Source organism: Urocitellus parryii, chromosome 2 (genome assembly GCF_045843805.1).
Source record: "Urocitellus parryii isolate mUroPar1 chromosome 2, mUroPar1.hap1, whole genome shotgun sequence".
Classification (NCBI taxonomy): Eukaryota; Metazoa; Chordata; class Mammalia; order Rodentia; family Sciuridae; genus Urocitellus; species Urocitellus parryii.
The window spans coordinates 102,193,453-102,216,707 of record NC_135532.1 but is presented as its reverse complement, the minus strand read 5'-3'; the positions used below and the strand labels follow the sequence as shown (position 1 = coordinate 102,216,707).

The 23,255-nt window shown below is 34.6% G+C and overlaps 1 protein-coding gene and 1 non-coding gene across 3 annotated transcripts in view; one reads left to right on the top strand and one right to left on the bottom strand.

The window, feature by feature from the left end:
* Armc8 (armadillo repeat containing 8) overlaps nt 1–23,255 on the bottom strand; it is a 100,739-nt gene that overhangs the window by 62,974 nt on the left and 14,510 nt on the right. The window contains exons 2-3 of one of the 2 annotated variants that reach the window (XM_026384990.2): nt 13,699–13,775; nt 2,099–2,170 (exon numbers count right to left, since the gene is read on the bottom strand). In XM_026384990.2, coding sequence (XP_026240775.1) covers nt 2,099–2,170; nt 13,699–13,775 — 149 coding nt within the window. The remainder of the gene's footprint in view (nt 1–2,098; nt 2,171–13,698; nt 13,776–23,255) is intronic. The other variant, XM_026384991.2, reaches the window with a different exon arrangement.
* On the top strand, nt 10,423–10,529 carry LOC113180240 (U6 spliceosomal RNA). Its single transcript, XR_003300450.1, has one exon. It is a non-coding gene; the product is annotated as a U6 spliceosomal RNA (small nuclear RNA).

The window sequence follows — 23,255 nt, the reverse complement described above, 5'->3', positions numbered from 1 at the left end:
TATTTAGATATACTGCACACAAACCCTACGAACAGTTGCTGGTCAGTGAGGTCAAACACATTAAAACCATTAATCCTGTATTAAAAAATAAAAATATTTTTCAAAATGTATAACAATTTTTGAGAAAAAAAAAACCTTGGTTCTAAGTAGCAAAAGCATAAAGAAAGTTATATAAATGTCACTGCCTGCCTAAAAGAAAAGGTCGTCAGAAAAATCTAACTTCCTATGATAACTCAAGAAACAACAAATTCTCAAAATCAGATTTTTTTTTAAAAAAAGCAGGATTAAAAATCACGCAGACACAATTCTACATAGATAGAATCATCTGATTCTTGACAAAGCTGCCAGAAACATGTTACAGAAAAGACCGCCTTTTAAATAAATGGTGCTGGGAAAACTGGATATTCTTATGTAGAAGAGTGAAACTGGATCTCTATCTTTCACCCTGTACAAAAGTCAACTCAGGGATCAAAGACTTAGGAATTAGACTCTGGTCTGAAACTGCTAGAAGAAAACAGGGTCAACAGTATGATATAATGGCACAGGCACCAACTTCCTCAATAAGATACTAAAGCTCAAGAAATAATACCAAGAATAAGTGTGTGGCAGGCATCAAGTTAAAAAGCTTCTGCAGAACAAAAGAAACAATTAAGAAGAGAGAACCTATAGAATGAGAGAAAATCTTTGCCAGCTACTCTTCCAACAGATAATTAATATCCAATATATAAAGAACTAAAAAAAAACTCCAAAAGGAAAAAAATCCAATAACTCAATCAATAAATCGGCAAATGAATAAATGGACATTTCTCAAAAGAAGAAATATAAATGGCTAACAAATGTATGAAAAAAAATGTTCAACCTCTTTAGCAATCAGGAAAATGCATATCAAAACTTCACTGAGATTTTATCTCACTCCAGTTAGAATAAAAATAATAGTAAATGCTGGAAAGAATAAGAAGAAAATGGTACACTTATATGTTATTGATGGGACTGTAAATCAATATAATCAAAAGACTAGGAATGGAACCACCATATGACCTGGCTATCTCACTCCTTGATATTTATCCAAAAGTACTAAAATCAGTATACTATAGGGATACATGCATACCAATGTTTATAGCAGCACAATTCACAATAACCAAGTTATGAAAACAGCCTAGGTGTTCATCAATAAGACTAATGGATAAAGAAAATGTAGTATGTACACACAATGGAGTTTTACTCAGTCATGAGAATGAAATTATGTCATTTACTGGTAAATGGATGGATGGAACTGTGGAACACCATGCTAAGTAGAATAAGCCAGATCAGAATGTCAAGGGTTGAATGTTTTCTCTCATATGTGAAAGATGGGGGGAATTCCATAATAATAATTAAAAAAAAAGGAATCTCAAGAAAATAAAAGAGAGACCAACAATGTAGAGGAAGAGGCTAGAGAAGAAGGGAGAAGAGGGTGTGGAGAAGTACTGAAGAACAAAATCTACTAAATAATGTTATGCCATATATGAATATACCACAATGAATTCCATTTATATATACTATAATAATGTGCTAATTGAAACAACAATAATAGAAGGAGATTAGCAGAGTGGGGCAAGCTGGAATAAGGCTGGAGAGGAAGGAAAGGGAAGGTACTGGGGAATGAGACTGGTCAAATTAATGTTATGTTAATGTATATTATATATAATACACCAACAAAAAAATTAATTTAAAAAAACCAAGCAGAGTTTTTTCCCCCTCTCTTTAATTCAAAAATGTCTTGAAAATTCTAATAAATTATCCACTCACACAAAAACTTTGAGGACTCTAAGGAGATGGAAAAGAAATTATCAGGCAGGTATACAGTCCTATGGATCCATCCAACAAATTCTTACACTGCAGGGTTAATGATCTTTCTGAATTTCCAAAGAGTATTAATATATTAACTTCTTATTCCATTCTCTGGAGATGGTTCTTAGAGATGGTTTACATATGTCAAGGCATTCATTTTTTAAAAAATAGACAATACAGAAAAAAGGGGTCTTGTCCCTAAGAGTAAGAAATACATTAAGAATGTATTTAGCATGAATGGCAGAAAGGGCACAGACAGCCAACATACCTTGGAACAGCTCCTAAAACAATGAGGTTGGCTTTCTGCTTGTTGTTTCCAATTACAGCATTTTTCATGTCTCTGAATTCAGGGGAAGAGAAAAAGGTATGAAGTATGTTGAGATATCACAGAGAAATATAAACATCAAAGATTAATTCATTCCACTTTATCATGCAACATGTTGGGCTGGCAAGTACAGAAATCAGTGACAAAGTCAAAGCATTGACCCTTTTTCACCTGGACTACTAAAGAAAAGGGACTGAGAGGTGCTAAGTGACCATGGGAACTATAAAACAGAAGAGTAGTGTGGAAAGTGGGAGATATCCTGCATACTGGCTAAGACCTCCAATACAAGCAGAGTTGGGTTCTTCTAAAAAAGGCTCCAGTCCTTTGCCCATAAAGGAATACAGGACAACTTCAGCATATATGGCTTGGGATACCATTTTATTGGTTTTCTAGTGGCCATTTTAGAATTTCCAATTCATCAATTTATCATAATCTTAAAACGGTATTTTGCACTTGTTTTAAGAGCCTTGCAAGTGTACTTCCATTTCCTGTTCTTTCCGCTACTAGAGTAACACACTTTACTTTTAAATTGGACAGAAACAACATAGTACATTGTTACTATTTTGCTTAACCAGCCAACTGTCTTGTAAGATTAAAATATTTTAAGAACCACTGTAATATTTCTTAAACATATTCACCAGTATTTTTTGGTTTAGATACAAAGAACTCTTTATTTCCTTCCCCACAAGTAAAACTCTATTTCATAATAAGAGGACTTCTATCAATTAGCTCACAAATTGATGATTGGTTCCAAAGGACATGTTGAGAAAAACTGTACAGCTCAAAACAAACCCAGAACTACTAATGTTTTAAAATTACTTCCCTGATTGGACAGCACTGCTATCTTAATATACAGCAGGAGTTCTCAAAGTGGGCAGGGAGGCATTATCGCCCCCAACCAGTTTTTAGAAGTGTACAAGAAAGGCAGGAAATGGTTTCAGAAACAGATAAAAAGCATCTTTGCGTAGTTTAAAAGAAAACTGAATTTTTCAGTATTGTGCTTCTCCTGACAAAAAAAAGAAAGATGTGCTTTTTATCACTATGGAAAAATCAGATCACCAGTTCAGTGGCATTTGTATCAGTCAATACCACATATCCATAATCAGTTTACATTGTGGTTCTTGCACCCATATTATCTCCTACTGCAGTTAGACCAAAGCATTTACATATCGCAACATTATAAATTATATCTTTCTTTTCTCTTTTTATATTGTAAGCAGATGAGGCATTATATTATTTTGGAATTATGTATGTAAGCAGGTTATATATCTGTGAACTTAATTTCAAGAGAGAACAAGAGGCATTATAAAATATTTCTAATAAGGGATTAGGGTTGTGGCTTAGCGGTAGAGCGCTTGCCTCACACATGCGAGACTCTCGGTTTGATCCTCAGCACCACATGAAAATAAATAAGTAAAATAAAGGTATCATGTCCAACTACAGCTAAAAAATAAATATTTTAAAAATATTTCTAATACAGGGAAGTTAGGTATGCAAATATTAGATCATTGGTAGCATTGAAGTTTTTAGCTCAACCATTTCTTTTACATCCCAATAAGTTCCTAAACACTGATTCAACATCTCTTTTTACTTTTCCTCTTCTGGCTAGTAGTGCTCTATAATACGTAGAAATTTTCTGACAACCTTAAAAGTTACAATCTCAAGAAGTTGTACTGTTAGCAAAACATAAATCTTGTAGAAAACCTGAGGGGAAAAGTTACTTTAAAAAAATAAATAACTGGGGCTGGGGTTGTGGCTCAGCGGTAGAATGCTCACCTAGCACGTGTGAGGCCCTGGGTTTGATACTCAGCACCACATAAAAATAAAGATACGTGCACAATTACAAATATATATATATATATATAAAATAAATACATATTTACAACACCAGATATATTCACTGGCATGTAAAACTCTGGTGATGGGCTGGGAATACAGCCCAGGGGTGGAACACCTGTCTAGCATGTGCAAGGCCCAGATTCAATACCCAGCATGGTGGGGTTGTGGTGGTGGTGGTAACGATCCTTCTTTACATTTACCTTCTTCAATTACTATAGAAAAATACTGCTATGACAAGGGAGGTGCTGAAAGTAGATTCTCCCCACAAGTTTCTGAACAGCACTTTTACAAGCCTTGAGCCAAACACTGAAATTACTTGTTCTCAGTATCTGCATATAGGTCTTACACAGCCTGAGATATCCCTCTCTTTAAACTATCCCTCAGGTTTCTATATGGTTTATAAGAGATATATAACAATGTTTTTTTAATTTTGCTACTAAACCAAATGAAGTTTATTGAAGTTTTTACCAAGTTCTGACATATGATTATAGAATGGTAAAATATCAAAGCCTCAGTTCAGTTAGTAAATTGTAGTTTGGGAAAGGTTTCACATCCAGGCTCCTGCCTCCTTGTGGATGCCTCTGTTTCCTTCTTACAGGCTTAGGTTTCAATTCATCAGCTTATAGATCTTAACTCTGCGGCTATTCATTTACTTTTGTCATTTTCCCTTCTCTACTGTGTTCAGCCTTCACTAAATGCAGCGCATTCATCTAACTATCTACTTAAGAGTCTACTTTGTGCCAGGTGCCATTCTGGGTACCCTATTACAGAACTCCCCACCTTAATATTTTCCCAGTTTCCTCTCCATTCTTCCAAAACTAAGCAGAAATGAGGTATTTGTCTCCATATTACCTATGAGCCCATTTCAAACATTGGCAACTGTGCTAAAGTAAATGTTTTTATAGACAAAGCAAACAAAAACCACTCCAAAACCAATTTTCCAGTTCTCTTAATTTACAAAAAAAAAAAAAAAAAACATGAAGAGGCAGCCAGTGGTTATAGACTAAATGCAAGCTGAAGAGAACACTTATTAATAAAAATGAAGTAATGTCTAAGGAAAAAAGAATTGTTTTGGCTCTGGTAAGAAAATATATCCATGCTAATTGGCGGGGGGGGGGAATTTTCATGCCCAGTAAATAAATTCTATTCAGTTATTATAAAGGGATGCTAGTAGGTCACTTCTATGAAAGTGATAAAACCAAAAGAGACAATAATCACCATATTTCCCCCTCTCTGGCAGATCTAAGTACAATGTAGTGTCTCTCTCTCTCTCTCTCACTCTCTCACTCACTCAACATTTCTTATTCCCTTCCTTATATGGTCCCTTGGCTAATTTCATTCATCCTTCCAGTCTGAACTTAGGTGTCAATGTCACTTCCTCTAGGAAGCATGACCTGAGACCTCAAGGTCTGGGCTAGGTGTCCCTCCATCAAAATAAACTTATCACTTGTTAGAATAGAAATCTATTCATCTTTAGCAGCATTAAAGTAAATCTGGCCTGGAAATATCAGAGAAGTTACTATCTAGGGATCATTAATTATAGTGATTTGAGAAAATGTACTACATAGAAATATGTACTTTTTTTCTTTTTGTCACACTGTGGGGATTGAACTCAGGGCCTCACCAATGACAATGAGCTACATCCCCAGCCCAGAAATACATACTTTTTTAAAAATGCAAACACAGTTAACATCCAAGATGGGAATACAACAAAACTATGTAAAATCTATATATTATTTAAAGCTTCTAAAATATGCCATAACCACTACATTATTTCACCTTCATTACATCTTGTATAATATTAACCCCATTTTACAAATGAGGAAGTTATAACTCATGTTTGGAGATTTTTTTCAGAACTCCATATTAAATGACAGAGTCAATAGTCTCAACCAATGTCTTTTAAGCCAAATGAGTTTTGCCTTACCTCCAGCACATTAGGCATTTATAGCAAACAGATGGAAAATAAAAATGAATTTGATAAATTCAGTTCCTTTTTCACTTTTTACATTGTTATACAAAATAAAAGTATCTCTAAGTTTTACTCAGACATTCTTTTCCCAGAGATCAATGGAATATAACCTTCTGCCTATCAACTTTAAATGTGGGACAGTGATGCCCTACTTATATTCTACTGAAACTCAACTATTAGTTTTTGAGCACAGTACTATAGTGGGCTATTTGAAGGACCCAAAACCATCACACAAGGAAATGCCTGTTCTGAAGAGTTTAAGATCTCTTTAGAAAGATAAAAATAACACTAACAATGTAAGGCAGTGTTATGCTATAAACTCAGTGTTTATATGGACAGGAAAATTTGATGGTTAACATATCATTGAGGCTATGGTAGGAACTAAGACAACCCTTAAAAAATGGTCAGGACTTGGATAAGTGGATGGGGAGGGCGAAATGAAAAGCCTTCACAGATGATCATATTAGAAAGGAATATAGCTTGTTTCTGGGGTGAGACAAGAACTGAAAAGAAGGTTAATTTCAGGGTAGCATGAAACAAAGCTAGAAAAGTAACAGGGAGAAAGGACAAACTAAAGGGAGATGGATTAAGGAGCAATTATGGTTTTGAACACAGAAGTAGCATGAAGGAAGCAGTGCCTAAGTAAGATAAGCTGAATGTGGAATGTATTGGCATGCTGATAAGACTAGAGTCAACGGGGACCTAAATGGCTGATGCTTCCCCTTTATGGTTCCAAGGAGGCTGTGCTTTGTTATCATCTTAGTATTCACCAAACTATATGTGGATTGCCTCTTTAATTATTTGACTTCTTCATTAGACCTTTAAATTCTCTAGGCCAGTGACTACATTATTCATTCTTAAACACCCTATACTAGTACACAATGCATGGCACTTAATAAATGTTAAAGGAATTAACCAAACCCCCTGGTGATCTGACTATGTGAGAATAATTAGGATAACAGCCACTGGAATCATTAAAACAAAGGACATTTTGAGGAAGAAGTTAATGAGATGATTCAATAGGTACAGGAAATTTTTTGTGGCATATCTTGAATGACTAATTCATGTCTAGACACAGAAAACATTAGGAAGCTTAAAGATAAGCATCTATCCTGACTTGAAACACACTGAATTATTTTGAGGTGAGACAAGAATATCCAGGTAGAAAGGCAAAAAAAAAAAAAAAAAAAAAAAAAAAAAGTAAGCCTTGAGGATATCCCACTTCCAGGGGATGAAAGAAGAGAAAACAATATTAAGATGTTCTAAATATGCATTTGTCAAGTAACAATTTCAGCTAAAATCTAGACAGAATCTTAAATTTGCAAACTAATAAATGAGGCACCCACTTTCACATGTAGGTTAAACTTTGTGCTTCATTTCCTTTCTTTGCTCTGAAAGAGATCAATTAGGAAAAAAAGAGTCTCAAATATTAAAACATACACAATGCCTACTGCAATTTTGTCTAAATTAGAAGATCATAAAGGTAATCAATACTAAGAAAAAATAAACACTAAACTATGCCATTAAAATAATAGCAAAAACTAACTAAAGAATTGGAATTTCCTAGAGAAACAAAATTTCAGTCAATAAGCATCTTTTGCTCTGAAAGAAATTAGAGAAAAAAGGCTCAAATATTAAAACATACACTGTAAAACATACCACAGTTACCTCTAAATTAGAGGATCGTAAAGGCGATCAATAGTGAGAGAAAGTAAACACTAACTATGCCTAACACTAACAAAAGCTAAAGAAAAAATTTGAATATCCTTGAGAAACAAAGTTTCAGTCAATCAGGTATAAGCGCATTTACTTCTAAACAGTCAAAAATAGCATAAATTTTAACTGAAAACCTATTATCCTCTAAAAACAAAAATTATCTTTAAAAAAGTATTGAAGGTTGAAGCCCCGAGCTAAAGATCAATATTATTTTCATTTTGAACCAGTATTACTTTCACTTACCTGAAGCAGCTCTTATTTAGAACACAACTCTATAATCATGTTTAGTCTAATCAATATAAAATAACCAAACATTATAGTGGATACTAAAAACTACAATCTGATAAGGTTTGACCTACTTATGAACACTCACTGTTCATAACACATTCACCCATAAAATAGGGGGGGGAAACCATATTTATAGGTAGCTAAGAATAAGGTAACAAAATAAACAACCAATAAAAATTATTTGAAGTTTGAAAATTATAAAAGTACTCATTTTCTGCCCTCACGATTATTATAATGCTGTTTTTGGAAAACGCAGTATTAAAACACCCAGTACAATAAGCTTTCCGTTACCAAGCTTGTTTGGGTATTCCAAACTAACAACTGGCCATATGTAAATTGCCAATTTAAAAAGAATTTCATAATGATGATCTATTATTCAAACTAAAGTTATTTTTACAAAAAGCTTTAAAAGGGAGCAAACTTTTTACAGAAAACTTTAGCTCAAGTTAACTTAAGTACTTATTGTATATCTACTAGATATAGAAACCAAAAAGACCTGAGAATTGACAGCAAATTTAGTTTCATACTTTTTTTTATAATGGGGATATTGAACTCAGGGGCACTCAACAACTGAGCCACATCCCCAGGCCCTTTTTTTGTTTTGTTTTTGTTTAGAGACACGGTCTCACTGAGTTGCTTAGGGCCTCACTAAATTGCTGAGGATGGCTTTGAACTTGCAATCCTCTTGCTTTAGCCTCCCAAGCCACTGGGATTATAGGCGTGCATCACTGCGCCCAGCTCATTCTTACAAATTATTCTGTGATGCAAATGTTTGGAATACATGTAGTTTCAGATATAGTTCTGATATGTATAAAACCATCAAAAAATTATTGTAAATATTTAATCTTCCTTCTACCGCATTTTAATGGCTCCTTAATAACAAGTGAATGCATAAATTTTAAAATTTAATACTAGCTCAGAAAGTAGGATATTTATTGTATTTAATTCTTTATCAATATATGAATATAAATCACATTCTCCAAAAATGAAGAGTACAATTTAAAACAAGTGCATTAGTAATGCCCAAATATTTTTGTAGAATATTTAAACACAATCATTCAAAAGACACATAAAAATGTATTAAACATTATAGAAAAATGTGGCAGCAAATAGGCAATTTATAAATATGAAAATATATATACACATAGGCATACAAATATACAGCTATTCTTGATGTTCAAAGTTAATATTACACACATACAAACAGCTTATATGTATGCAGGACTCCCAATATTATCTAACAAAGTCTGGAAATCTTGCCACCCTTTTAACCATAATTCTGACTAAATTCTGTTTCAGAATACATAGTTTTAAACAAGTAAGACTCAAGATTACTCTATTACATCTGATATTAGTACTGTCTTTGAGAAATTCATTTGTGTATGGAGATTGAAGCCAGGGGCACTTTACAACTGAGCTACAACCCCAGTTCTTTTTTTTATTTTTGAGACAAGGACTCACTAAATTGCCCAGGCTGCCCTCAAACATGCAATCCTAGTACCTAAGACTCTCAAGTTGCTGGGATTATAGGCGTGTGCCACCATGCCTGGCTACTCAAAACACTTTTTAAAATTACAGATTAAATGTATTAGGTGATAAGCTTTCTAAAGGCATTTCTTTTTCAGGATATTTAGAATTATCCTAAAACTTAACCCTTAGTTCTCAAAACCCTAATGTTTCATTTTATAGAAATTTATCTTTAGCTCATGTAAGAAAATGGAATCTGTCTATACTGAAATCAGAGTTAGTAAATTGAACCAGAAAATCATTATCAAAATAAACTCATTTCATCAATACAGTAAAATACTTAATAAGACACTTTAGAAATGGATTCTTGGTTTAAAAAAATACACACACACACACAATTTTAAACCATCTGCAACTGTCGGTATATTAAATCAGAAGAGTCTAGTTGATTCTATTCAACTTTGAAAGGACAAGTCCAGTCACATTTGCTTCTATCAGTTTTTTGCCTTTTATCACGGGGATATCAACACAGGGCCACAAAGGAATATCTGCCAATCTTTTCATTATGAATCAGTAAAGTAAGAACCAGATCAAGAGCTCTAGTTTAGATATGTTTTAAAAGACACATATACTACACAGTATTTAACTAACTTAGACTCGAGCTACAAAAGCACTTGAAAAGCTATTGTCTTCAACTATCAGATTTAATATGATTGAACAAATACCATAATAACCTCACTAAAAATTGCCCTGCAATTGTTTCTTAAAATCACATGCAGATCTCCACATGAGAGGAAGCCCAGAATTTGCAATGCAGGGTAGTTCATCCAATATAGATGCATATTCTTTCATGTAGTTACAAAGGCTATATAGTTCATGACTTACACCAGGGACCTCCCTTTTCTCTCTATTCATATCTTATACCATGTCTAATAATCTATTCAGTTATGCATATGATATTTTGCTCTTGTAGAGAAAAGAACATGTGCTCATTTCAGCAGCACATATACTAAAATTGGAATGATATAGAGAAGATTAGTATGGCCCCTCTGCAAGGAAGACATGTAAATTCATGAAGTATTCCATTAAAAAATAGAGAAAAAGACCTGATTTTGTATTCAAGCCTTTTTTTTTTTTTATAAAGAGGAAATGTTTATTTTGGGTCACAGTTTTAGAAGTTTCAGTCCTTTATTAGTTGGCCCCATTGCTCTTGGGCTTATGGTGATATTCAAGCCTTTGATACAATAAGATCATTTAAATTTATTTCAAATATTGTACCAAAAAAATGTTACGTTTTGATAACTCCCATTCTTCAACAACTGAAAAACAACCAGTTCTGATGCTGAATATTATTTTTCACTGATTGGGTAAAACATTCCTCGGTGATATGGGTTATCTACAAAAATGTTCCTTATGTTTATGGGTGGAGCTATGGCTCTAACTCAGTAGATTATAAACTGATGAAAACTGATACCTTCAATTTCCTCAATTTTGTTTTTTTCTGTTAGTATGTTTTAGATGTTTTCAATCTTTATTGACAAAAATCAAATCGAATGTAGCTAGAAAATGATAAAACTGTAGTTGTTTTACAGACAAAGCTATAATTCTTGTCAAATTTTTATGTCCTTCCAATTGGATATTTTGGATTTAAATAAGATTACCTCAGCCTCTCTTTTTCTTGCCTAAAATTAGCATAGTACCTTACTTGTTTACACTCTGTGGCCATCTTTTTTACCTACCTACCTATTTTGGTCTAGTAATGGTCTCTGTGTGACTCAATAGTTGTATAAGACACATAAAAAGGGAAAAAAATTGGTCAACTTTCTTTTCCTAAGTATCATTTTGGTTCCCTTTCCCTCTATCAATATTGTATTAAATAAATAAAATGTTTAAAATATAATTTATTTTTCATTCTAAAATTAATTTTCAGATAATGTTGTAACTCAAGAAAAAATTAAGTCAGAAAGAATAAGTATTTCTACCTAAAAAAAAGGAAGCTTTGTAAAATCATATCAAATAAACCTCCATAAGGCCAGCTCTACTCTGACATAAGGGGAAAAAATGCTGGGTAATCTATTCTTTTCAAACTATAAACAGATGTTAGTATTATAAGTAGCAATCACATTTACCAGAATGTGTTATGGTTTGTATTCTCTTGTTTAAGTCAAGAATTCTAGTCCCACTTCCTCTTTTTTTTCAAATTGTTTTATGTTTGATTCTTTAATTTGAACTTTCCTTTTAATTCTGTGCAGAGAATCATCTTATTTTTTAAGTTATTTTATCTTGGAGCTAATAACAACTAACTACTTAAGTGCCAGCTGGTGGGCATCCACAACACACAAGGCACTGAATTTTTAATTTCTGACTTAATTCTCACAAATAGCTGGAAAAACAATGCTTTACAGACGATGAAATGAAGGGTCAAAGAAATTAAGTAATTTGCCCAATCACACAGCTAGGAAGGAACCCCACCAGGAAATGTCATAACCCACTATTGTCCAACACCAAAGTCCCTGCTCTTTCCACTCTACCATCCCACATGAACAGCCTTTCTTTGTCTGTCTAGCTGGCAGCTAATTGTGTTTGAGACTTCATAATTGTTCAAGAGGCAGTAAGGCTATCAAACCACACTTTAGTTGCTTTGTTATAATTCAATCTTTCTCAATGTTCTTTTGTCTCTTATTTGATATTTTATCAACTTTTAAAAAGTTACAGTATTCTTTGGTAAATTAAAAATTTCTCAAAGTGACAAACTACTCATATCAAATACAACTCAGTATACATATTTATCGTGAAAAATCTTTGATTAAAAACTAGCTTCCTCCTAAACAACTGTAGCAGCATTAGTACATCATCATCTAATCTTAAATGAGTCTTATGTTTTCGATATTTTAACTATTGATAGTTATTTAGGACTGTCAATATATAGAGCTGTCTGGCTGCATGTGGAGAATGCTTGTCTGGTCTCAGGAGAAATGTCAAATTAAACCTATCCCCTCAACTAATTTGTGCATGTAAGTATAATCCAAACTGATTTGATTAATAGAAGGATTTAATACCACTTCTCCTGGCAATAATCAAACTAGTTTTTAAAAGAGCAGACTTAATCATCACAAAGTGTCCTAGTTAAGGGGACAAAGACAAACACTACCACAATGAGAAAACAAGAAATATATCTATTATTGTTTCTGTAAACAGAAGATGTAAAGGTAAAGTGTCAATTATCTTAGGTGGGTCCCAGGCAGTTCCACCTCAGTTTGAACAGCAATATACACTTCTTTTGCCTCCTTTTACAAATTCACATATCCCAAACATCCCTCCATATTGCCTTTTGGGGCAGTGGGAGCTTTGAAAACAAATTCCAGTCAGAAGAAACTTCTACAAATAAGGCATCCTAGCCTTGTATGGCTGAGAAAGAGTTACACTTAAGGTACTATTAGGCTGACACCAACAACAGGGTAAGAGAAGAAAAAAGGCATTTGTGCCCTCACTGCTACCACTAATGTACCTCATCTTTACCATTTTTTGTATCCTTCTTTCGTCGAACACAGTTCAGGCCTGTGGGTCCTGGGTGTTTCTAATCCTGTGAGGAGCCTTAGGTTAGAACTTTTTCCGTAAAACTAATGTGTTAGGAGCATACTGTGTTAAACATCAAAAGGAGAGAAAATTCACCTTTCAGTCACTTGAAATTTTACCCCATTTGTCCCATTTCATTTTTTAAAAAATAATCACCTCCAGGATACTGCTTAAAAATGCTTCTTTTCATTAAACATGATGAAATTTTGGAGGAAAAAAAAGGGCATTAAGCTTATCAAGAGTTGTTTCAATTTTCTGATGATTGTTTAGTTCGAAATTCTGATATATAAAACATCACTGGGAAACTGTGGCAGTTGGTGAGTTAACCAAAAAACAAAGCACAACAAAACCTACTAACCTATTCTCCCACTGCATTCTAATTACAAAAGATTAATTTTATTCTCTGGCTTCTGTGGATATTAACGTAGCAAAAGTATTCTCCAGGGGAAAATTTTTAAGTTTAAAACAATAATTCTACAAAAAATAAAGATAATTATGTCAGTTAATAGCTATCCAACAGACAATTATTTATAGTAAAATGTTAAAAGTCATGAATGTCAAGCAGTCTTTTCAAAAAGAAGCCAAATGGAAGGAAAATTGCATTTTCATAATTATAAAATTTGGCAGATTAAAACATGAAAACAAACAAGACTTTTTGATAGACTCTTAAATACATACTACTTACATGACACCTTGTAGAACTTTCTGGGGATCAGGGTCAAATAGCCTGTCAACATAGTGGCGACTGCTAGCTGTTACTTCCTAGAAAGTAGGGGAAAAATTATGACATCTGAAGCCATGCAAATCACAAATTCATAGCATCACCCACAACATCAAATAGCTACTTATAATCTAACCTAAGGAAGATGAAGCAAGATTCCTCTAAGTATTATTTGCTTCCTCACTATGTGGGACACTTAAGCAGGTGACTTTTCTCTCAGGTATCAAAATAAATGGAAACTGCAGTGTTCGGTTCAAAATGCCAAAGACCTTTTTCTGTTTTTCTCCTAAAGAACACTCAATTTCAGTAATGCAAATTAAAACTACTCTAAGATACCATCTCACTCCAGTAAGAATGGCAGCCTTTATGAAGACAAACAACAAGTGCTGGCGAGGATGAGGAGGGAAAAGGTACACTCATACACTGCTGGTGGGACTGAAAATTGGTGCAGCCAATACGGAAAGCAGTATGGAGATTCCTTGGAAAGCTGGGAATGGAACCACCATTTGACCCAGCTATTACCCAAAGGACCTAAAAACAGCATACTATAGGGAGGCGGCCACATCAATGTTTATAGCAGCACAATTCACAATAGCTAAACTGTGGAGCCACCTAGATGTCCTTCAGTGGATGAATGGATTAAAAAATGTGGCATTTAAACACAATGGAGGGGGGCTTGGGATGTGGTTCAAGTGGTAGCACACTCGCCTGGCATGCGTGCGGCCCAGGTTCGATCCTCAGGCCACATACAAAACAAAGATGTTGTGTCCGCCAAAAACTAAAAAATAAATATTAAAAAATTCTCTCTCTCTCTCACTCTCTCTTTAAAAAAAAAAATTTAAAAAAATAAATAAATAAACACAATGGAGGGCTGGGGATGTGGCTCAAGCGGTAGCGCGCACGCCTGGCATGCGTGCGGCACGGGTTCGATCCTCAGCACCACATACAAAACAAAGATGTTGTGTCCGCCGATAACTAAAAAATAAATATTAAAATAATAATAATAATAAAAAAATAAACACAATGGAATATTACTCAGCACTAAAAAAGAATAAGATCATGGCATTTGCAGGGAAATGGATGGCATTAGAGCAGATTATGCTAAGTGAAGTTAGCCAATCCCAAAAAACAAATGCCGAATGTCTTCTCTGATATAAGGGGGGTGACTCAAAATGGGGTAGGGAGAGAGACCATGGGAGGAAGATTACCTCTAGATAGGGAATAGGGGTAGGAGGGAAAGGGAGAGAGAAGGAGAATAGCATGGATGGTGGAAAGAGACCATCATCATACAAAATACATGTATGAAGATGTGAATTTGGTGTCAACATACCTTATATACAGAGATATTATAAATTGTGGTATAAAGTATTAAGAATCGCAATGCAAAATAAATAATAAATAATGTAGATATGAAGAAAAATGCAAAAAAAATGCAAAATAATAATAATAATAATAATAGAGCTCATGTATAATGGCAAAAAAAGAACACTCAATTTCAAAAATAAGAAAATCAATGAGGGCTGGGGATGTGGCTCAAGCGGTAGCGCGCTTGCCTGGCATGCGTGGGGCGCTGAGTTTGATCCTCAGCACCACATAAAAATAAAATGAAGATGTTGTATCCACCGAAAACTAAAAAATAAATATTAAAAAACCTCTCTCTCTCTCTCTCTCTCAAAAAAAAAATGACAAAAAAAAAAGAAAATCAATGAGAAACTACAAATTTTGAAAATGCAACTGGCAGAAGAGTTTGGGAAATCAACATAATTTATAGAGTATAGAACAACTTGGTTCATTTTAAAGTTAGAATTAGAGAGGAAATAGTAAATATATTTTGTAAATACTTTATTAATTATTCTGAGAAAAAAAATGTGACAATACCATAATTAATAAATTGAAGAAGAAAGAAGACATCCAGTCCTCACTAAAAACAACTGTGGGAAGGAAGTCCTGCAAACTGTCAATAAAGCAACTGGGCATTTGTGCTATGAAATCAGCTAAGTTTCTTCATTAACTGTTGGATGTCATATATGTGAGCAATAGATAGGAATGTACTTCTGTTCAGTATACATTTAAGGAGATAATATTTGGCTGTGGGCCAAGAAAAGGGTGCAGACTTCACAGTCATCAAGCTGATACAAGTGGAAGTCCCTTAAGACAGTCGCAGAGGGGCTTCAATGCAAGGAGGCAGATGTAAGCAAAAACAGTGACTACAATAATGAAGTTGACATACCTTCTTTGAAGGAAACAGTTCAGAAGTAGGGTGATCTATGGGTCCAACAGAGCAATCTATCTGAACTGGGTAAAGCTGGGTAAGCATGGAAAGTTAAGAATATAAAGAATAAAGGACAGACACTTACCTCATTTTACTTGTATGTGGGGTTTGCTCTACTATACTATTTCTTGAATATCTATTTTGGTCAGTAATACCTTTTTATATTAATTTGTAATACTTAACATTATTTAAAATGAAGAGTAACTAGTAAAACAAATTTTAAAAAATGAATAAAATGAAGAATGAGGGAAAGAAGATTTTTGTCCCTTTGCGCTCTCTGATTCCTGCTAGAATATGCTTACACACTGCCACCACCCATTAGCAATGAATTATCATAGGAAGAAAGAAGTAACTTTTTCAGTTTACTCAGATACCCAATTCAGTAAAGAGCTCACTGCCAAGATAGGGTGCTGGTTTAAATTTTTAAGTCACCAAAAATAATTCTGGAGAACTGCACAAACTCTAGTTCCTGATAATAAAGTCATCAAAAATAGGGCTGGGGTTGTGGCTCCGTGGTAGAGCGCTTGCCAATCATGTATAAAGCACTGGGTTCAGTTCTCAACACCACACTTAAAAAAATAAATAAATAAAGGTATTGTGTCCATCTACACATAATTTTTAAAAATTAATACACATTTTCATACTCTGAACTTGCTACCCCAATATCCTCATAGACAACCCAAACAGTTTAGTGGTTTTAGTATGAATTCCATCTATAAAGACCAAAGCAGAAGCAAAAAAGCAGAAGTTACAAAAAGTACTGTGCCCACCAGGGTATCATTAAAGCACTTCTAATATAAACAAAATCAGAGTTAGAAAGATGCTTATTAATTATCTACTCCCCATCCCTTGGTTTACAAATAAGGTTTCCTAACGCTCTTCACCCAGATATCAGACCATCAAATGGACATAAGGACAAAGGTAGTATAAAAGAGAAAAAAGCATATCTGTATTACAAACAGGTAGGTTCTGCCATTCTGTTTATGTTTAGTTTGTTTGTTTGGGGGATACTGGGTATTGAACACGGGGCACTTAACCACTGAACCACAGCCCTATCCCTTTTTTATTTCTGAGACAGGGTCTTGCTAAATTGCTTAGAGCCTTGCAAAGTTGCTGAGGCTGGCTTTAAACTTGCAATTCTTCTGCCTCAGCCTCCCAAACCACTGGGATTACAGGAGTGTGCCAGTGTACCTGGCAGTATATTTGCATTCTGTTTTTAATTTTTTTAGTTGTCAATGAACCCTTTATTTTGTTTACTTATACGCAGTGCTGAGAATTGAACCCAATGTCTCACACTGCCAATGAGCCCTATATTTATTCTCTTGATTTTCTTACACAGTAAGCTCATCTGAGCATTGCAATCCTTAGCCTCTTTCCTATTCAGGGACTGATCTTCGATTTTACTGTTCCCCACCTTTACTATGGCTCTATATCTCTTGTCTCCCAAAGCGGTTAAAATATCAACAAACGAAGGGAATGAAGGGAAGGGAGAGGGGATAGGAAAATAAAAGACAGTGGAATAAATCTAAAATAATTTTCCTATTTACACATATGAATACACCATAGTGAATCCCACCATCAAGTACATCCATAAAAATAGGATTCTAGTTAGAATATGATATATTCCTTGCTTATATAATTATATCAAAATGAATTCTACTATCATGTATAGCTCAAAAAGAACCAATAAAATAATAAAATAACAAAAAAGGTACAATACTTGGGTTCAAGACACATATCTTAAACAACACAAATTTCCTCCATTAATAACAATTCTGCTTTCTCCTCTGTGTTCTGATTCATTCAATACAACAAGTACTGACTAGGTCCCTATAGCAAGGCAGTGAGGAAAACATTAAAGATGAAAAATGTAGTAAGGCATAGTTCCTGCCCTCAAAAACTCATATCCTATTTTAATTGTGTTCCTACTAAGAATATAAAAAACAGAAGTACATTGAATGTAAAGGCAACAATGAGGAAGAGTTAAGTTAGAAGAATTGGGGAAGGCCTCTTAGATGAATTGTTTTAGAAAATGACTAAGAGTGTACCACAATGAACAAGGAAAGAAAGAATGAGTCAGTGTTTTAATTTATAATCACAGCCACAGGACACGTGAAGCCAACACATTTACACCATCAGCAAGTATAACAGTTGGTGGTACTGAAAAAGAACAAGAGGTAGAGTGGCCACCATAGAATATATAACATAAAAGGCCCATACAGGAGATTCCAGACTGCCTTTTGTTCAGAGCTATACTAAGTGCCAAAGAAGGTGCAAGAGGACATTAAGGCAGAGTGCTGCATTTATACAATCTATAAGGGGTCTGCATGCATACAAAAATATCACCTAAGGTAGCAAGCAAGCTCAGGAGATATGGTCACTTACTCAATTTTACTTTACTCTGTGCTTTTGCCTAACATACTCATTTACTTGGATGTCTGTATGGGACAATTCTTGTATTTCACTGCTTTCCTTTGTAGATCAGGTCACCTCTCCCCTCTTACTTCTCTTTTCTTTCAGAAGGCAGCTTACAAATGGAAGAACTAGATACAGAAGACAACCGGTACAGATATTAAATAGGTTGGCAAGGGAAAACACCTCTAAAAGGGACACTGGAGAAAAGACCTAAAGAAAGTGAAGGAGCACACTGTGCAGCTATTTAAGAAGAACTTTTCAGGGAAAGAAAACAATAAATGCAAAGGTTCTAAAATAGGCTTCATCTGACATAATCAAAGCAAGGGAAGCCATTACAGCTGGAGAAGGACCAAAGGAAAAAGTAGTAGGAGATGAGGTGAAAGAACAGGAGCCAGATGATGAGAGAGAGCTACAATGTCCAATATGATAGTCACTAGCCTCAAATGACGTTTTTTTTTTTTTTTAGCATTTGAAATGTGGCTAGGAACTCAACTTTGTTATTTTTTAATATTTATTTTTTTTTTAGTTTTAGGTGGACACATCTTTATTTTACATTTATGTGGTGCTGAAGATCAAACCCAGTGCCTCATGCATGCTAGGCTAGCACTCTACCACTGAGCCACAACCCCAGCCCAATTTTGTTAATTTTTAAAACATTAATTAAAATTTAAAAAACCAATAGTGGATTCAGTGACTAGAAAACTTTTAAGACTACTTGAAGCATATGAATCTACTTTTTTAATTATAAATTTTATGGAATCTAAATAGAAATTGAGTATTTCCAATAAAAATTTAGCATCCAAACTGTATAAAGTACACATTAGATTTTGAAGAATTTATATGAAAAGTAAAATAATTTCATTAATAACTTCTCACATAGATTACATGCAGGGATTATATTTTGACATATGAGTTTAAATAACATTAAAATTAATTTCAGGCTGGGGATATAGACATAGCTCAGTGGAAGAGCACTTGCCTAGCATGCCTCTGGCCATGGGTGTGATCCCCATTACCACAAAAATTAATTAATTAATTAATTAATTAATTACATTTTTTTCTTTAATAGTATTGGCTACTAGAAAATGTTAAATGGAGACACAATTTGACTTGTTTTTAGATCATTCTGGTTGTGATTTTAGGAACAGACAAATGTGTAGAGAAGAGTGAGGGGTTATAAGACAGAAACAGGGAGATCAGGTAGGAGGCTATTTAAATAATCAGAAATGCTGGTATTTCAGACACAAAAATAGCCTGGGGTAGGGCAAACATTAGGAGGTAGTAAGATTCACTCAGAATCCAGATAAATGGGGTAGTCTGAAGTAGCTGTCAAACTGGATGTGCTATCAGACAGGATGTAGGGTAAGAGAAAAGACAAGAGTCAATGGCAACACTTAAAGGTTTTACCTGAGCATGTGGAAAGATTGAGCTGCCAGTTAATGAGATAAGAAGTCTGTGAGAGGTGCAGATTTAAGTGGGAAGAGCAAAAGTTCAGCTTTGGACATGTTAGGACTGAGAATCCAATCAGACATTCAAGAGAGGCTGTCAAGCGGCTGTGAATATAAAAGTCTAGAGTTTAGGGAAAAGTTGTGGGCTTGAGATACAAATCAGAAAGCTGTCAGCTTGTAAACAGGATTAGCACAGTAAAGGGCAGACCATGGATAGAGCAAGTCTGTGCTTCACAGCCAGAGTGATAGGAGAATTCCAAGAAGTCAAATCAGAGAACATTTCAAGAAGGGAATAACCACCCATGACAAATCCTAGCAATGCTCAGTATAAGAAAATGACAAAGACCTGACCATTGGATTTAGGAATATGCAAGGCATCACTGACCTTGACAACAGCAGTACAGTGGAGCCGACAGCTGTTTAGACAGGGTATAAGAGAGAATAGGAAAAGAGAAACTAGAGAATATTAAATATAGACAATTCTTTCAAGAAGTTTCACGGTCAAAGGAAAAGAAGAAATAAGGTAGTAGCTGGAGGGAAAAGGAGAGTTAAGGGAGATTTTATTTCATTTCATTTTGGGAGGGTTTTTTTGAGATTTTATATTTTAAGATGGAGTAAGTTAGTATATGTTTATTCATGAATGGAAATTCTTAATAGAGAAAAAAATAACCAATGCTGCATGAGAAGGGGGAGAACTTATAGAACAATGTTCATAAATACTGGAAAGGGAATGGGGCTTACTGATCAAAGAGAGCAAAACCCAGAGGGAATCCACTAATTGGTGAGAGAGCTAGTAGAATTTCTCTTTTGCTAAGAATAAAAGTAAGAAGCGTTGAGTGGTTTGAAGATAGAAATGAAGGAATAAGACACAGATTGAATGAACTGGGAAAGTTTACCATGACTACTAGGGAGCACTAAGAATCCCCTTGAAGTTTGTGATTTTGAATTTAAAGTGAGAATAGCAAGCACAGCTATTTTTCCCAGTTAACATTTAAATGCATAATAGAATTCATGAATAAGAGGATGGGAATTTTTCCAAGCAAAGATAGAAAGGCTAGAGAAAGGGTCAACTGAATTGAGGGTATATGCAAAGGTGTGATAACAGTGATGGACCTACTAAAGGTCAATGCAAAAGTGGTATAATTAATAGACTGTAGGTAATGGGCAATGAAGAATTGCTGGCATTGGAGTACTAAGAGTGATTTGAGAGAAGGTGCCAGTCAAGTCACTAGAAATTGGTCAAGGTTTAGGAAACAACCATGGGAGCAAGTACCTCAAGGTAAGACTGAGGATATGATCTTTAGAGAAGTCTAGAATTTTACAAAATTGCATAGATAATGAAATTTCCATAAATCATCACAGAAGTAGTGCTAGAAAAAAATTATGATGAGCTATAATCCTAAAGAAATGAGGGAACAATCAGGAGGTCTATAGATGAATATAAGGTAGAATATAATGAGATTTAAAGGTAGGGTTTTTAAGAGGGAAAGAGCAGGTTATGAAAGCACCAAGAGGAACAAGGAGGACTTCTAAACCATCTTTTTTCAAGGTTGTTATGAGGGATATAGGAAGAAAAAGAGATGAGAAGACTGAGAGGCTAGGGAAAGAGTGTCAACAGATGAAAATCTTGGTTGCACTTTCAATAAAAAGATGAAGGGAATGTTCAAAGAGGCTGAGCATAAGGGAAGTAGAGTGAAAGAAACAAAATAAAAGCAAGGAATTTGTATACATGGTGATTCCTCCATTCTCCCAACAAAAGAGCAGCCAACTAAAGCTCAGGGCACAGTCTGAACAGCAAAATTAATCAGAGTCAGACTTGTAGTTCTGCAGCCTTTTGGCATAGGGTTTCAAATAATCAAACCAGCAAGCTTTAAATCTGGCTCTAAACTCACTTTACATATTCAAAATAATAAAGCCATCACAATGCATAAACTGTTGCATTTTATGATTAATAGTACTACCCAAAAATTATATTATGTGAAACTATACATGCATTCCTCAGCAGAAAATTTGTGAACATCAAATCTCTCAATTAGGGTTTATTCTAAGAAGTTCAGTGTACAGTAAATTCTGTACTGTGTGCCCAACAAGTACAGAGAAAAGATGGGAAGGGGACAGCTGAACCAATTTTCTTCTTTCAGAAAAACAAAAATAGCAGCAAATAATTACTTGCACTCTACCATAAGGAGTATCATGTGGAAACAATGTACCTCTTATTAGGGTGACTACATGTGACTGGCACCACCAAGATGGCTCCCAATGATTCCCACCTCCCAGTATTCATGCCTTTGTGCAGTCTTCCCTTGAGTGAGGAATGAACCCTATAGCTTGGTTCTAGCAAACAAAATGTAGCAGAGGTAATGTGATGTTATTTTAGAAATTTCAAGGTTCTCCCCACCACAAACTTTTTCCTCTCTGATGGACGCCTCCTGTCTGGTTAGGAGTTCCCCTATGGAAAAGTCCACTGGCATGGAATTAAAACTCTGCCTGATGACAAGAGTAGTGAGCAAGGAATTGTATTCTCCTTGAACAGCCTTCAGATGAGACTGCAGCTCCACCTGACCCACTGACTGCAACTTCATAAAGAGACCTAAGGCCAAAAGTCCAAGCTACTCCACACATATTCCTGACCTACAGAAACTGTGAAATAATAAATGTTGTTTTAAGTAGCTAAGCTTTAGAGTAACTTTTACACAGCAATAGATAATCATTGTCTTTGAACTTACCAACAAAACCAGAATAATTATTATAGAATAATACATATAAACCAAGAGTAATGGAGATAATTTGGGCTTTCATTCATCCTTAGTAATACCAGAGCAAAGAGGAAATACTTAGTTGTCTCAGAACACTAGTCAGATGCCCTGAAAAGACAAACCAGAGCAGGTTCTCATTGCCCCTCTGAATAAACTATCCATGACCAGGTCGAATTTAAGCCACTACCCTTTAGGGGAAAAAAAAAAAAAATTCAAGAAGAGTATCTTGTTACAACTGCTTGCCAAGTCCCAGACTTGCCATGGATTTAACTCCAAAATCAGATATATTTGGGGGGTGAAACTATGAGTTTATTAGACAATGAAGAATGTTCAAAGGTTAATATAAAAATACCAAACTTACTTTATTTCACTAAAGTCTTGCTCTTTGTAGGCCAAAATATATTGTTATATTATGTGCATGTATGAATATGTACAACAAATTTCGTCATTATGTACAACAATAACGCGCCAATAAAAAAATGTGGAAAAAAGAAAAAGACTTGCTCTATGTATATGTCATTAACATTTAGTATTCTTTATTTCCAACATAGGCATTGTGTAGTAGAAAAACAAATGATCTGCATTTGCAGACTTCGAAAATGCATTTTACCACTTTGTAACTATGGGCAA